General features: G+C 41.0%; 1 protein-coding gene across 5 annotated transcripts in view; it reads left to right on the top strand.

Moving 5' to 3' along the window:
- Positions 1–14,520, top strand: part of CDKL5 (cyclin dependent kinase like 5) — a 494,542-nt gene that overhangs the window by 347,670 nt on the left and 132,352 nt on the right. For all 5 annotated transcript variants that reach the window (XM_068269971.1, XM_068269974.1, XM_068269970.1 and 2 more), the window contains exons 7-8: positions 6,451–6,571; positions 14,072–14,131. In XM_068269971.1, coding sequence (XP_068126072.1) covers positions 6,451–6,571; positions 14,072–14,131 — 181 coding nt within the window. The remainder of the gene's footprint in view (positions 1–6,450; positions 6,572–14,071; positions 14,132–14,520) is intronic.

Genomic DNA, 14,520 nt, shown 5'->3' with positions numbered 1-14,520 from the left:
ATTGCATTGTGTATACCAAGCATTACCCAATAATTTCTCTCGGCGGGAGAAAACTTCAGAGAGAAAAATGCACATGGATGCAATCTGCCCTGAAGACCAGAGTGTTGAGACAGTACTGCCCCAACCCCAACCTCTGATGCAGCCACCTCCACTATAAAAGGAAAAGTGACATCAACATGCCGCAAAATGGGGGCGGAACAAAACAACTTTTTCAATGATGAGAAGGCAGTATGCGCTTCAGCTGACCAATTACAAGTGTCTGCTCCCTTTTTGGTAAGTTCCGTGAGAGGTGACACCACAGAAGAAAATCCCTTGATAAATTTTTTATAATAGTTGGCAAAGCCAAGGAACCTCTGGAGTGCCTTCAGCCCTAAAGGCTGTGGCCACTCCAGCACAGCAGATACTTTTTTGGGGTCCCTGGAGAGTCCGGCAGTAGAAATGATGTAACCCAAAAAGGGGACCTCGGACACTTCAAAGAGACATTTCTCAAATTTAGCATATAAAGAGTTCTGCCTCAATTTCTTTAAGACAAACTTTACATGCTCCCTGTGTTCAGCCAAATTGGGTGAGAAAACAAGTATGTTGTCCAGGTAAACATGTATGTTTCAACGGTGTTATGCCCCTGCCTGAGAGTTTTGAGTTTCCTCTCAGCCGTCACTGCTAAATCAGGGTCGTCATATATAATCGCCATAGTTTTAAAAAATTCCTGTACAGACGTTAAAGCTTCATGACCAGTAGGGAGACTGTAAGCCCACGTCTGCGAATCCCCAGATAATAGAGTTTTAATAAAAGTCACTCTCTGACCCTCAGACCCTGATGACGTAGGTCGTAACTCAAAATACGAAAGGCAGCGATTTCTGAAATTCTGAAAGTCAGACATGTGCCCTGAAAACTTTTCAGGGAGAGGTATCCTGGGCTCCATAACAACAGGGGATGGCACTGGTGCATTAGTTGCCTGAAGGGTGCGCACCACCTCAGACAACTGATTGATCTGTGTCTGTTGAGTGTTAACCGTGTTGGTTAGGCCGTTAACGGCCGTGGTTAACAGTTCAACTTGACTGCACAGTGTCTCCAAAGACATTTTTTGGTCTGCTGTTCTGTAACGATTGGTGTCAGCAATAACAAGGTTCTGATTATTTGGTGATCTGCAGTATCACCAATAATGCAGATACTATATCTGATTATATGGTGATCTGCAGAATCACCAAAAATACAAATATAGCAACACAGAGAAATATCGAGACCTTAGTCACACTTTATTGTACTGAGTGTAGTGATTGGTGCAAACCGTAAGTACTGAAAGATTTGACTATGCCTCACCAGAGGAGCTGGTGGGCACTGTCAGCACAGCCAACACCTCACCAGTGACAAGGGCTCACTGGTGAGTAGAAAGGTCAGACTAATCGAGTCGGTAACAGACAGGCAGATACGGTACAAAATCGGAAGGCAGAGAAGAAACGGTTAACAGGCAGAGTCGGTAGCAATATCAGATGGGCTAAAGTACAGAATCACTGAGCAGAGAGAGATAACGATTTTCAGGCAGAGTCGGCAACAAGATCAGATGGGCAAAGGTACAGAATCACTAGAGAGTAAGAATAGTCAAAAACGAGCCAGAGTCATAAACAGATAATAAACAATATAATGCACAAATCCTATCACTGTGTGAAATCCCCGGTTTCCTCCCGGATCAAAGCACACCGGATCTAACTAAGGTCTGAGCGCTAACACAAAGTGATCGCAACAGCAGACAAGTTGCGACTGACTCCTCTGGGCTTAAGAGCCCGAGGAGACCCTGAGGCACGCCCCCCTACGCCCAGCCAATCAGCAGCAGCGAACGTCTGGGTGACGTCAGCCGACCCGTAGGTCACCTGATGCGCCTCAGGGCACGGGTTTGCCGCGGCTGCCTCCTCATTATTGATTACACTTCCTCCAGCGTTCTCCCCAGGCTCTTTTAGCTGGGTGCTCCACCCGGCTAGTTTTGGTGAGCACCCAGCTGTCATTGGCTCACCGCCTCCTCTGCTATAAGCAAAGAAACGGCGGCCCTGCATTCTGTCATATCGCCCCACCCGGCTACTTTTTCATGCCACCCGGACTTTTTTTTTTTTTTTTTAATGCCACCCGGCTGGAAATTGTTTCTGGTGAAAACACTGCCCTCCCTGCTATCCTATCATGTAACACTATCCCTTCTGCATCGACAACACCTTAGACAAGCCCCGTTCCTATCCCCCACACTATACTTCTGTCCCTGCTTCTATACGAGTTCAGCTACAGCGTTGCCAAACCCATTTTCTTTGCAGAGAAAATTTGTATGTATATTTTTCAACCAATAAATCTGATGGAATTTCCCTTTTTTTTTTTTTTTTCAATATTTTTAGATAGGTCAGGGTGAAAAATCCTGATTAAGTTTTTTGAAAATGTAATGCTGTGAGATTGTAGGTTTATTGATTTATAAAACAATTTTTTCAGATTTTTTTTTAAAGCCTTTTTTTTATAATTGTGGGAAAATTGAACATAAGCATGTGATACAATAGGTCAGATATCTCTAAAGTTTCAGTCAAAGTACATTGTAATTCTCAAATTGAAATAATATTAAGAATTGAAATAATATAAAAAAAAAATTAATTGTGTGTGGCTGCCTTTGGATAAAGGCCAATATGGATTATGATTGGTTGCTCCCGCCATCTTCATCATCTCATGAATCCTGCCTTATATGAAATTCACTTAAGTTCAGGTCAATAAAATAGAGAATTGATTTAGTTTTTTTCCACACCATGGTTGCATGAAATTCATCAAACAGCTTCTCTCTGAACGTTAACTGCTTCAGCTGAAAGGCTACGGTAGCACACAACTTTGTAGCAAATTATTCAAGGTACATACTGTAATAACCATGTCTGTTACCTTAAGGAGAACCTGAAGTGATCTGTAATGTGATTATATAAATTGGCATTTACAGTCCCACTCTTATTTGGAATTTGGCCATGTTAATTTATTCTTCTTTCACTGTAAGGGTTACACATTCAGGGCTCTAAATGCAGCTTCTTTACAAGGCTCTGAACTGGTTCTATGCATATCTTACTCTGTGAGTATGGCTCTCTTTTATGGATCTTAAAGGCAATGATTTTTAAGTGTGTGTAGTTAGTGTGTTCTACTCACATATTGCAGCTGACTGGCAGCTCGACAAATAAGTAACAAAAGAGCTCTCACATGTGAGATGATGTTTGATTAACCACGTTTTTTACTTGTATATATGATGCAAAATTAGTTGGTTGGATCAGTGTGGTACAGTATTGGTTGGTTGGATCAGTGTGGTACAGTATTGGTTGGTTGGATCAGTGTGGTACAGTATTGGTTGGTTGGATCAGTGTTGTACAGTATTGGTTGGTTGGATCAGTGTGGTACAGTATTGGTTGGTTGGATCAGTGTGGTGCCGTATTGGTTGGTTCGATCAGTGTGGTGCCGTATTGGTTGGTTGGATCAGTGTGGTACAGTATTGGTTGGTTGGATCAGTGTGGTACAGTATTTGTTGGTTGGATCAGTGTTGTACAATATTGGTTGGTTGGATCAGTGTGGTACAGTATTGGTTGGTTGGATCAGTGTGGTGCAGTATTGGTGGGTTGGATCAGCGTGGTACAGTATTGGTTGGTTGGATCAGTGTGGTACAGTATTGGTTGGTTGGATCAGTGTGGTGCAGTATTGGTTGGTTGGATCAGTGTGGTACAGTATTGCTTGGTTGGATCAGTGTGGTACACTATTGGTTGGTTGGATGAGAGTGGTACAGTATTGTTTGGTTGGATCAGTGTGGTACACTATTGGTTGGTTGGATCAGTGTGGTGCCGTATTGGTTGGTTGGATCAGTGTGGTGCCGTATTGGTTGGTTGGATCAGTGTGGTACAGTATTTGTTGGTTGGATCAGTGTTGTACAATATTGGTTGGTTGGATCAGTGTTGTACAATATTGGTTGGTTGGATCAGTGTGGTACAGTATTGGTTGGTTGGATCAGTGTGGTGCAGTATTGGTGGGTTGGATCAGCGTGGTACAGTATTGGTTGGTTGGATCAGTGTGGTACAGTATTGGTTGGTTGGATCAGTGTGGTGCAGTATTGGTTGGTTGGATCAGTGTGGTACAGTATTGGTTGGTTGGATCAGTGTGGTGCAGTATTGGTGGGTTGGATCAGCGTGGTACAGTATTGGTTGGTTGGATCAGTGTGGTACAGTATTGGTTGGTTGGATCAGTGTGGTGCAGTATTGGTTGGTTGGATCAGTGTGGTACAGTATTGCTTGGTTGGATCAGTGTGGTACACTATTGGTTGGTTGGATGAGAGTGGTACAGTATTGTTTGGTTGGATCAGTGTGGTACACTATTGGTTGGTTGGATCAGTGTGGTACAGTATTGGTTGGTTGGATCAGTGTGGTACAGTATTGGTTGGTTGGATCAGTGTGGTACAGTATTGGTTGGTTGGATCAGTGTGGTACAGTATTGATATGTGATGGAATTGCAGCCAAATGTGCCTTTTATCCTTTTTTCCTTTTTTTTTTTTTTGTAATTTCCACTTTATTCCTCATTCTACTACACGTTCTTAAATTGCGTAAAGTTTTGGCACATCTGAAAATCATTTGAGGATGTATATTCTTCTCTAGTAATGGGTCGTTTTGTAAGGCACTCCATTGTTTTCTCAATATTTTTCTACGATGGTCACTTCATCCTGAGAAATCTATAATAATAACAATGTCCAGGCCATTTGCTGTATGTATGTATAATGTTTGTGTGTGTATATATACACACACTCCTTCCATCCCGCACACGCCCCCTCCTGCGCCGTCTGCTCTGGTTGGCCACAGCTCTATATCCATCCACCCTATACATGACTCCCTCCTATCCTACCCGCTGTGTTTGGCTGCGGCACTGATTGGATGTTGTTCCCACAGGGGGTTTTTCACCAGCTGGTTCATAATAAAGTTCAATTTAAAACTGAAATCATACTGGATACTTTTTCTGTCTTTATTAGTAAAACAGTCCTTCTTGAGTACGGTATTTTTTGTAGCCGTTTCAAATGCAGCCTTGACTAGTGAGTGCAGTTGGATTGGATTTTTCACTAAACCTTTTTTTAGGATTTGTAATTGTAAATAAAATCTTCATCAAATGCACAGTTTATCTTGATTCTTTTAAATTGTTCAAATGGGACATAATTCTGCCACGGTGTATGATGTGAGTTTCTAAAGTCGGAATAACTGTTCTAATCAGTTTACTTGAAAAATGTCTTCGTATAAATATGAGTCACCTGGTTTAGTACATTATAAAGGTCTAAGAAATCAATCATACTTGAATATTTTCTGTAAATGTTACAACAAACTTGTTGTAGATTAAATAATCAGTATATTTATGTATATCCTCCGGCAGCCCTTGCCATGCAGAGGATGTCATCTATGAAACAGTGACGGAAGACAATGTTTGTGCCAAAAGGGTTACCAGGGTGGTAAATGAGAGCTTTCTCTGGCCAACCCATGTATGTGGAGTATATGTATATGTGTGTGTGTGTATATATATATATATATATATATATATATATATATATATACACATATATACATACATACACACTACAGTTTTATTTTATGTTTAAATGTACTTTAAGTTTTTACTGTTTCATTGTCTCTGCTCAATGACGCATTCATTGAAGTATGCCAGAGCTAAAATCTATGAACTATTGACCTTTTTATCCCTTTCCTGCTATCCGAAGCCATTTTCTGCTAGGAAAGTGTTTTAAGGCTGTAATTCCTTATCAGTGAGGGTTACACTAGAGTCTGACCTGGATTAAAACTGTCACTTGCATACCTGATGTTTAACTATCAGGCAGAGAATAAAAAAAAGGAACTCTACATAGTTAACTGTGTGCTTGGCATTGTACATACACATGTCTATCTCATCATGTCACGTCACCTCATGTATCCTTTAATGCAAAATGAGTAGTCTTCTGTGAAGATGTTGGTAAACAGGTATTTTTATGTCCAGTATCTGAGTCTGAAATGATGCTGGATGCATTAAAGCAGCCATAAACCTTGGCGGAATATAACCTCTTTTACAGTAGCGGGCCATTCCTTGCTCATCTGGATCTTGAGTTTTCGGTCATAGAATTGTAATAGGCTATGACTGGAAAGCTTTACAGAATGCTGCCAAGATGTGTGTATAAAATACTAAACAAAATAATGGTTACATATTTTTTATTTTTTTTTTCATTTAGACCAAATAATTTACCAGCAGCAGTTTCCACATTATTCTGATGTATGTAACTTATTTGGTATAGCCCATAGCTCTCCTTGCATGGCTGCTTTGGCATGATTCTTTTGGTTGGGAAATGAACCAGGCTTTCAAGTGCATTTAAGGAGCTGAAATGAGCCGTGTTAAATTGTAGTAAGATTAACACTGAACCCTGTTGTACTCTTCCTCCTTTAGAACATGCTTGAGTTGCTGGAAGAGATGCCAAATGGAGTTTCTCCAGAAAAAGCCAAGAACTACATTTATCAGCTCATCAAGGCAATTCACTGGTGTCACAAGAATGATATTGTTCACAGAGGTGAGAGGTTTCTTAAAGATATTGCGCCTCATATAAAATCTATATCAAAAGGGTAATAGCTTTCAGAATCTGCTAATCCATTCCCCAATACTGGCCTGGATACATCAGGGGAACAATCTGAATTATGGACAGGAAAACCGTTTTCCTTATGGCAATTTATTATGAGGACCATCCCATTGTTTTTCATCATGCATGACTAAATGTGCATGCCTTCTTGGCTTGTTCAAAGCATACCTGAGGTGAGAGGAATGTGGAGGCTGACCTATTTATATCCTATTAAGCAATGCAAATTGCCTGGCTGTGTAGCTGCTCCTCTGCCTCTAATACATTTAGGTATAGACCCTAAACAAGCATGCAGATCAGATGCTCTGACTGAAGTCTAACTAAATTAGACACATGCTTGTTTCAGGTGTGTGTGATCTCAACATTACTGCAGTTAGAGATCAGCAGGACTGCCAGGAAACTGGTATTCTCCAGAAGCAAATAAATGTGTCAGTCACCATATGCCTCTCACTTCAGATTCCTTTTAAAAATATAACCATTAAACATCTGCATAAGAGAAGGGAGGTTTTACAGTGTAGTGCTGCCCTTCTTCTCTTTGAGAAATGGAAATATACAGTAATCAAGAAGAAGTAGAATGACTTAATGGTTTGTAGTGATGTGTGATAAATTCTTCCGGCTAAATAGCTTAAAGTGGGACGCAACTCAAATTTTATCTTTGGTCTAAAGCATTAAATACGGCATAAAACTAATCGCTAAGGGCTTTTTTCCACTCGTGCGGATTCCAAAGTGTGTTCCCTCATGCCATTCGAGAGGGGAAACTCTGCCTACTCCATCACTGCTACAGGAAGTGTGCGTACCCGCATCACTGCAAGTTACTGGAAGGGTTAATACTCAAACTTCACTTCCCTTTGGTTCTAACTGGTAAAATTGCTCTTCCCATACCAGAATTAGCAGATTGTGTTGAGTTGTACTAAGCTGTGTAAACAAAGCAGAAACGTTTCAGCTGTATCCAGAGTGGATTCTCTTCTTTATTTGCTCAAAAAAGAGAATAATGACATCCTGCAAGCTGGCAAGGTTATCATTCACTTTAGTGAAGTGTAAATATGCCTTCAAATAACTTTATAGCAGCCTTAGGCCAGAAACCTACTAGGAGTGATTTTTCTGAGCGCTTTGTGATTTGAAAACTCTTGCTAATGTAATGCTATGGGTGTGATCCCACTTGAGCGATGTGATTTTATAAAAATCCCCCATAGCATTGCATTAGCAAGACCTTTTTCAAATCACTAGCGATTAGAAATCGCTCCTAGTGGGTTTCTGGCCTTACACTTTTTCATATTTGTGTTTTAGTGTTTTTAGTGTTGTAAAGCAAAAAAAAACAGTTTCATCTCACTTTAATCCAAATGGAGGAAGTTGGAGATAGCAAATCACTGATTGATTGATTAATTAATACAGCAGCTATTTTTTAGGTGGATCAGCTGCTAGAAATGTTTAATTGCTAACCCTAACTTCAGCCTTCTGGATTGGACTGATTAGCAAATTGGGATTTATTGTGCTTCTCTTTCTATAGCAATGGGGTTTTGCAGTGCTAGGGAGGGTCTTCAGTTCTCATTATGGACACACTATGGGTAACAGTTTTGTGATGTCCCTTTGTTTTAATTTTGATGACCCTCAAATTATTATTTTTTTTCAAAATTCAAAATCTTACTATTTAATTAGCTTCATTAATTCTCAAATGATTCAGTCTCGAGAAAGCCCTGATTGAGGGGCGAAACGGCCGTCGACTTACCTCCGCACCTCAACCACTCATGTGCCTGATAAGTATTACTATGATTGTTGTTTTTTATTGCATAAAATTTTTTTAAGGAAACCATTAAAGGTGAAAGTTTTAAGGCTATGGTGAGCTGCTCCTGGAGCTTTCTTTTCCTCTCTTTGTACTCATTAATTCTCAAATGTATGATCTGATATGATTCAGATAAGGGTGATAAATCCTAACCAGATAAACTATGGCAGCAACATAGTTACCACGGTTTGCCTTCCACAAAGAATACCTTTTAAACTGGGTCTTGACCTGCAACCTAAAATGAGAGGTAGGGTATCAAAACCTAGCGCGCGCTTGGAGCCTTTTGTAAAGACACTGTGATCTTGAAGAAGCGGGTAAGACCCGTTAAACACTTATGCTTTTTAAGGGTCCTATAAAATTGTGTTTTTGATACCCTACCACTTGCTCGAGGCAAGATTAATAACATAGTTACATAGTTATTTGGGTTGAAAAAAGACAAACGTCCATCGAGTTCAACCAGAGAAGAAAGTACAACACCAGCCTGCTCCCTCACATATCCCTGTTGATCCAGAGGAAGGCAAAAAAAAACCCTTACAAGTCATGGTCCAGTTAGCCCCGAAAGGGAAAAAATTCCTTCCCGGCTCCAGATAGCAATCAGATAAAATCCCTGGATCAACATCACTGGGCATTACCTAGTAATTGTAGCCATGGATGTCTTTCAATGCAAGGAAAGCATCTAAACCCCCTTTAAATGCAGGTATAGCATTTGCCATAACTACTTCCTGTGGCAATGCATTCCACATCTTAATCACTCTTACTGTAAAGAACCCTTTCCTAAATAAATGGCTAAAACATTTATCCCCCATGCGCAGATCATGTCCTCTAGTCCTTTGAGAAGGCCTAGGGACAAAAAGCTCATCCGCCAAGCTTTTATATTGCCCTCTGATGTATTTATACATGTTAATTAGATCCCCTCTAAGGCATCTTTTCTCTAGACTAAATAAACCCAGTTTATCTAACCTTTCTTGGTAAGTGAGACCTTCCATCCTTCGTATCAATGTTGTTGCTCGTCTCTGCACCTGCTCTAAAACTGCAATATCTTTCCTGTAATGTGGTGCCCAGAACTGAATTCCATATTCCAGATGTGGTCTTACTAGAGAGTTAAACGGGGGCAATATTATGCTAGCATCTCGAGTTTTTATTTCCCTTTTAATGCATCCCAAAATTTTATTAGCTTTAGCTGCAGCAGCTTGGCATTGAATATGATTATTTAACTTGTTGTTGATGAGTACTCCTAAGTCATTCTCCAAGTTTGATTTCCCCAACCATATTCCATTTATTTTGTATGGTGCTAGACCATTGGTACGACCAAAATGCATGACTTTACATTTTTCAACATTGAATTTAATCTGCCATTAATGTGCCCATATAGCCATCCTATCCACATCCTGTTGCAATATGACACTATCTTCCTGAGAGTTGATGATTCTGCACAATTTTGTATCATCTGCAAAAATAGCAACATTGCTTTCTACTGCATCTACTAGGTCATTAATAAATAAATTGAAGAGCACTAGACCCAGTACAGACCCTTGTGGGACCCCACTGCTAACAGTCACCCATTTTGAGTATGATCCATTGACCACAACTCTTTGTTTTCTGTCCATTAGCCAGTTGCCTATCCATGCACACAGACTCTTCCCCAGTCCTTGCATCCTCAACTTTTGCGCCAGACTTTTGTGGGGAACAGAGTCGAAGGCCTTAGCAAAGTCCAAGTATATCACATCTAAAGCATTCCCAATATCCAAATTAGCGTTCACTACCTCATAAAAGCTGAGCATGTTAGTCAAACAGGACCTGTCTTTAGTAAACCCACTCTGATGCTGAGAAATTAGATTATTTTCTACTATAAAGTCATGTATAGTATCTCCTAGTAACCCCTCAAATAGTTTGCATGCAACTGATGTTAAAGAGACTCTGTAACAACAAAAACCTCCCCTGGGGGGTACTCACCTCGGGTGGGGGAAGCCTCCGGGTCCTACTGAGGCTTCCCACGCCGTCCTCTGTCCCACGGGGGTCTCGCTGCAGCCCTCCGAACAGCCGGCGACAGAGCCGACTGTAGCTTCAATATTTACCTTTGCTGGCTCCAGCGGGGGCGCTGTGGCGACTTTTGGCACGGAAATGGCGGAAATACCCGATCTCCGTCGGGTCCGCTCTACTGCGCAGGCGCCGGAAACTTGCGCCTGCGCAGTAGAGCAGACCCGACGGCGATCGGGTATTTCCGCCTACTTCGGCGCCGACAGCCATCAGAGCGCCTGCGCAGGAGCCAGGAAGGTAAATATTGCGTCACGGCTGTACGGAGGGCTACAGCGAGACCCCCGAGGGACGCAGGACGGCGTGGGAAGCCTCATTAGGATCCTGAGGCTTCCCCCACCCGAGGTGAGTACCCCCCAGGGGCCGTTTTGTCGTTACAGTTCCTCTTTAAGCTTACTGGTCTATAATTTCCTGGATCTGAGTTTTTTGCCCTTCTTAAATTAATCTTCCAATGTTTTGGGTTTTTTTTTTTAAATATTTTTTTGGGGCACCTCCACCCATGCATTTATCCTTCAGACCAGAAGACTGCTGCAGAGAACAGTGGCTTCTGCTGGCCTGAAGAGCGGTCTGACAGGAAGCCCACACATAATATAGGCGTCAGACCACATATAGTCTGGTGGAACCTGCTGCTCCACAACAGTCCATTGCTTTCCCTGCTTACAGATCTGCATTAAAACATATTCTATACAAGAATTTCCATTATTTAACAGGTAAGACCTGATTTAATAAGTATTATTTGTGGGAGGATCGCTGCCAGGGATTAGTAAGGCTTCACAGTAAACAGTTTTAATTAATCCAGCACAGGCTTGCTGAATCACTTATGATTTTCCCACTGAAAATGCCAGGGGATCTCTTTACATGCTGTAGTATATTAGGCCTACAGTTTTCATAGAAATCACTGTATAAAAGGAATTTTATTTTTATTATTAGCTTTTATGCTTTTATTTTTATTATGTTTAAGGGTTAGATTTATTACTTTAGAAAATATAGCCAAGATATACAATACAAATAAGTTTATTTTTTTGAAGTGCTTTTTGGCCTCCACCTAGTCCTGTTTTGTGAGGAGAAAAGGGTGTAATAATACATTTTCTTATTTTAATATATAACATTTTTCCATTTAATAAAATACAGTCTCCAAAAATAAAAAAAACAATACACTGTGCATAGCTTACATTATCGTATTCCACATGCTCATTAGGAAAAATGATGCTGATAGTGGACGGGCAGTAAAGTGTTCAGCTGGGTATCACACTTGCCTTACACTACAGAATTCATGCAGGTATGCAAATGTATGCATCTTGAAAATGGATTGATGAAATCCCCCTCAGCGCATAGCTTTAACCACTTTACCACCAGCGGTACGGATATCTCCGTCCCTTTTTCCACCCTGTCAACACCAGGGATGGAGATATCCGCACCTCCCGCTGCTCCCGCCACTGTCCGCGCTCCCACTCGCTCATGCGCGCGCGCTCGTGCACGCCGCCGCCCGCTCGCCCGGAGATCAATGACCGGAAAAAACCATTCCTGTTCGTTGATCTAAGCCCCCCGCAATGATCGTCTGCTTCTATGAGAAGCAGCGCAATCATTGTGAAAAAAGAAAGTTTCCCAGCCTCATAAGACTTCCTGGAAGCATACTTCCTAGCCTTGCAGGTCGCATGAACAAAAAGTTACTGTGGCCATCTTGTGGCCAAATAGTAAAACTACACCCTAAAGCATTTTTCATATACAAATACATTAGTTTTACACTAAAAATTAACTCATTACCTCCCACACTCCCCAATTTCATTTTATTTTTGTAATTAAAAAAAAAATTACAATAAAAAAATACATAAATAGTTACCTTAGGGACTGAACTTTTTAAATATTTATGTCAAGAGGGTATAACACTGTTAGTTTATAAACTATGGGATTGTAATTAGGGATGGACGCAAAACTGAAAAAAATGCACCTTTATTTCCAAATAAAATATTGGTGCCAAACATTGTGATAGGGACATAATTTAAACGGTTATATAACTGGGACAAATGGGCAAATACATTTCATGGGTTTTAATTACAGTAGCATGCATTATTTAAAAACTATAGTGGCCAAAAACTGAAAAATAATGAATTTTTTCCCACATTTTTTCCTATTTTTCCATTAAAACATATTTAGAATAAAATAATTCTTGGCATAATGTCCCACCTAAAGAAAGCCTAATTGGTGGCGGAAAAAACAAGACATAGTTCATTTCATTGTGATAAGTAATGATAAAGTTATAGACGAATTAATGGAAGGAGCGCTGAAAGGTGAAAATTGCTCTTGTGCTCAAGGGATTAAAAACTGCCGCCGGGAGATTTGGGCGCAGGGTAACGCCGTTAAAAGGCTTACCCTACTCCTGCACAAGTCCTGGTGGAGTTAATTACTATTCCCCCTCCAGGACGCCATGGATAGTGGGGGAAAGACGTAATTCGGCTTTCAGCTATTGTTGGCAGCTGAATTACAGCGTTGTTAGAGTAATTTGTGCTCCATCTTTTGACTACGCTCAAATTACTGACTGAGCACTGCTATAGCCATTATTCAGATTACGGCCTATGGTGGCGCCAGCTGCGCCAAAATCTCCGGTGCTGTAAACGCCCTCAACTTCATTGATTTAGTTCAGTGTTCTGTGTAAAGTGCTACAAAAATGTATCAATTTTATGTCATATTTATAAAATCAACTTTGTTTTTATATGTGCAATTATCCAGAAGAATTATAAGAAATTATTATGAACATGTAAACAGTTTGTCTGTACATGTGCAGCTTATTTATTTTTACTGCGGTGCCCACAGGCCCTTTTTATAGCTAACATTGCCACTGTAAAAGCACATACAGGTAGTCCCCAGTTAATGACCAAGATAGGGACTGTGTAGGCTCGTTCTTAACCTAAATCTGTTTTTAAGTTGTAACAGGTAAACTTAATTTATCCCTTTATGCCACTGGTGCCCCCTCTCTTCCTCCACTGCCTCAATTAAGTCACCTGTGCCCAACCTCTGTACCTCCACTGGCCTGTTACCTGCGTTTCTTCTGTACCTCCACTGCCACCCTTTGTGCCTCCACCCACTGTGCCACCTATGTCTTCTCTGTCCTCAGCTGTGCAACTTGTGTCTCCTTTGGGGCTTCTCTGCCCCCCCCCCCCCATTTGTGCCTTCTATGTCCCCCATGCCCCTTTGTGCCACCTGTGCCATCATTCAGTAATCTTTGTCCCCCATTTTGTTCCGCCAGCACCACCTCTGTTGCCCTTTTGTGCCACCTTTACCTTAGCTGTCACCCTTTTCTGCCACCTATGTCCTCTTTCTATAATCTGTGTCCCTTATTTGTGTCACCAGGATCACCTGTTGTGTCCCCTATTTGTGCCACTTCTGTTCCCCCTTGGGTCCCCTGTGCTTCCCTACCTTTATTACTCACTTCACCGAGAGTCTCATGGTGATCTGAAGCTTAACTCGGTCACAGTGTTGATCAGCACCGGCTGCTAAAATGACGTCATTGCGATGGGGCTTTGGGTTCATAACTTGGGTGTTCTTAAGCTGAGGGCCACCTGTACACAGTTTATTCTTGTGACTTCTCAATAATCATGTATCTCTTTTTTTCTTTTTCTTTGTAGATATCAAACCCGAAAACCTCTTAATTAGCTACAACGATATCTTAAAACTCTGTGATTTTGGTAAGTAAAAATAAAAACGAAACTTTTTTTCATATTTTGCTGCAAGCAGAAAACACTTTTATCCATGCGATCAATAATTAGCCAATTCTGTTTCATCTCCGTAAATCTTTTTGGAAGTCAGAAATCAACGTTTTTAAAGGGCCGCTAAATAAGAACCACATTTTCTTGACACATATACTTTTAATGAAGAAAACAATTCATAATGACTAGTTCTCTACTGTTAGTTATGTTTGTACTGTAAATCTCAGGTCATCATGAGGAAACTGAAAGTCTCTGGGCTGTATTAACCACTGACGGAACAGGGCCTAGGCTAAAGGGTAAGGCTGCTCTGTGGCTCAAGTATCAGGCTGCCACTCACTGTCTCTATGACTCCTGAATGGTGACCATAG

The sequence above is a fragment of the Hyperolius riggenbachi genome, chromosome 2 (assembly GCF_040937935.1).
Source record: "Hyperolius riggenbachi isolate aHypRig1 chromosome 2, aHypRig1.pri, whole genome shotgun sequence".
Lineage (NCBI taxonomy): Eukaryota > Metazoa > Chordata > Amphibia > Anura > Hyperoliidae > Hyperolius > Hyperolius riggenbachi.
Note: the sequence above shows the minus strand (reverse complement) of the source record. Positions and strands in the feature narration are given on the sequence as shown.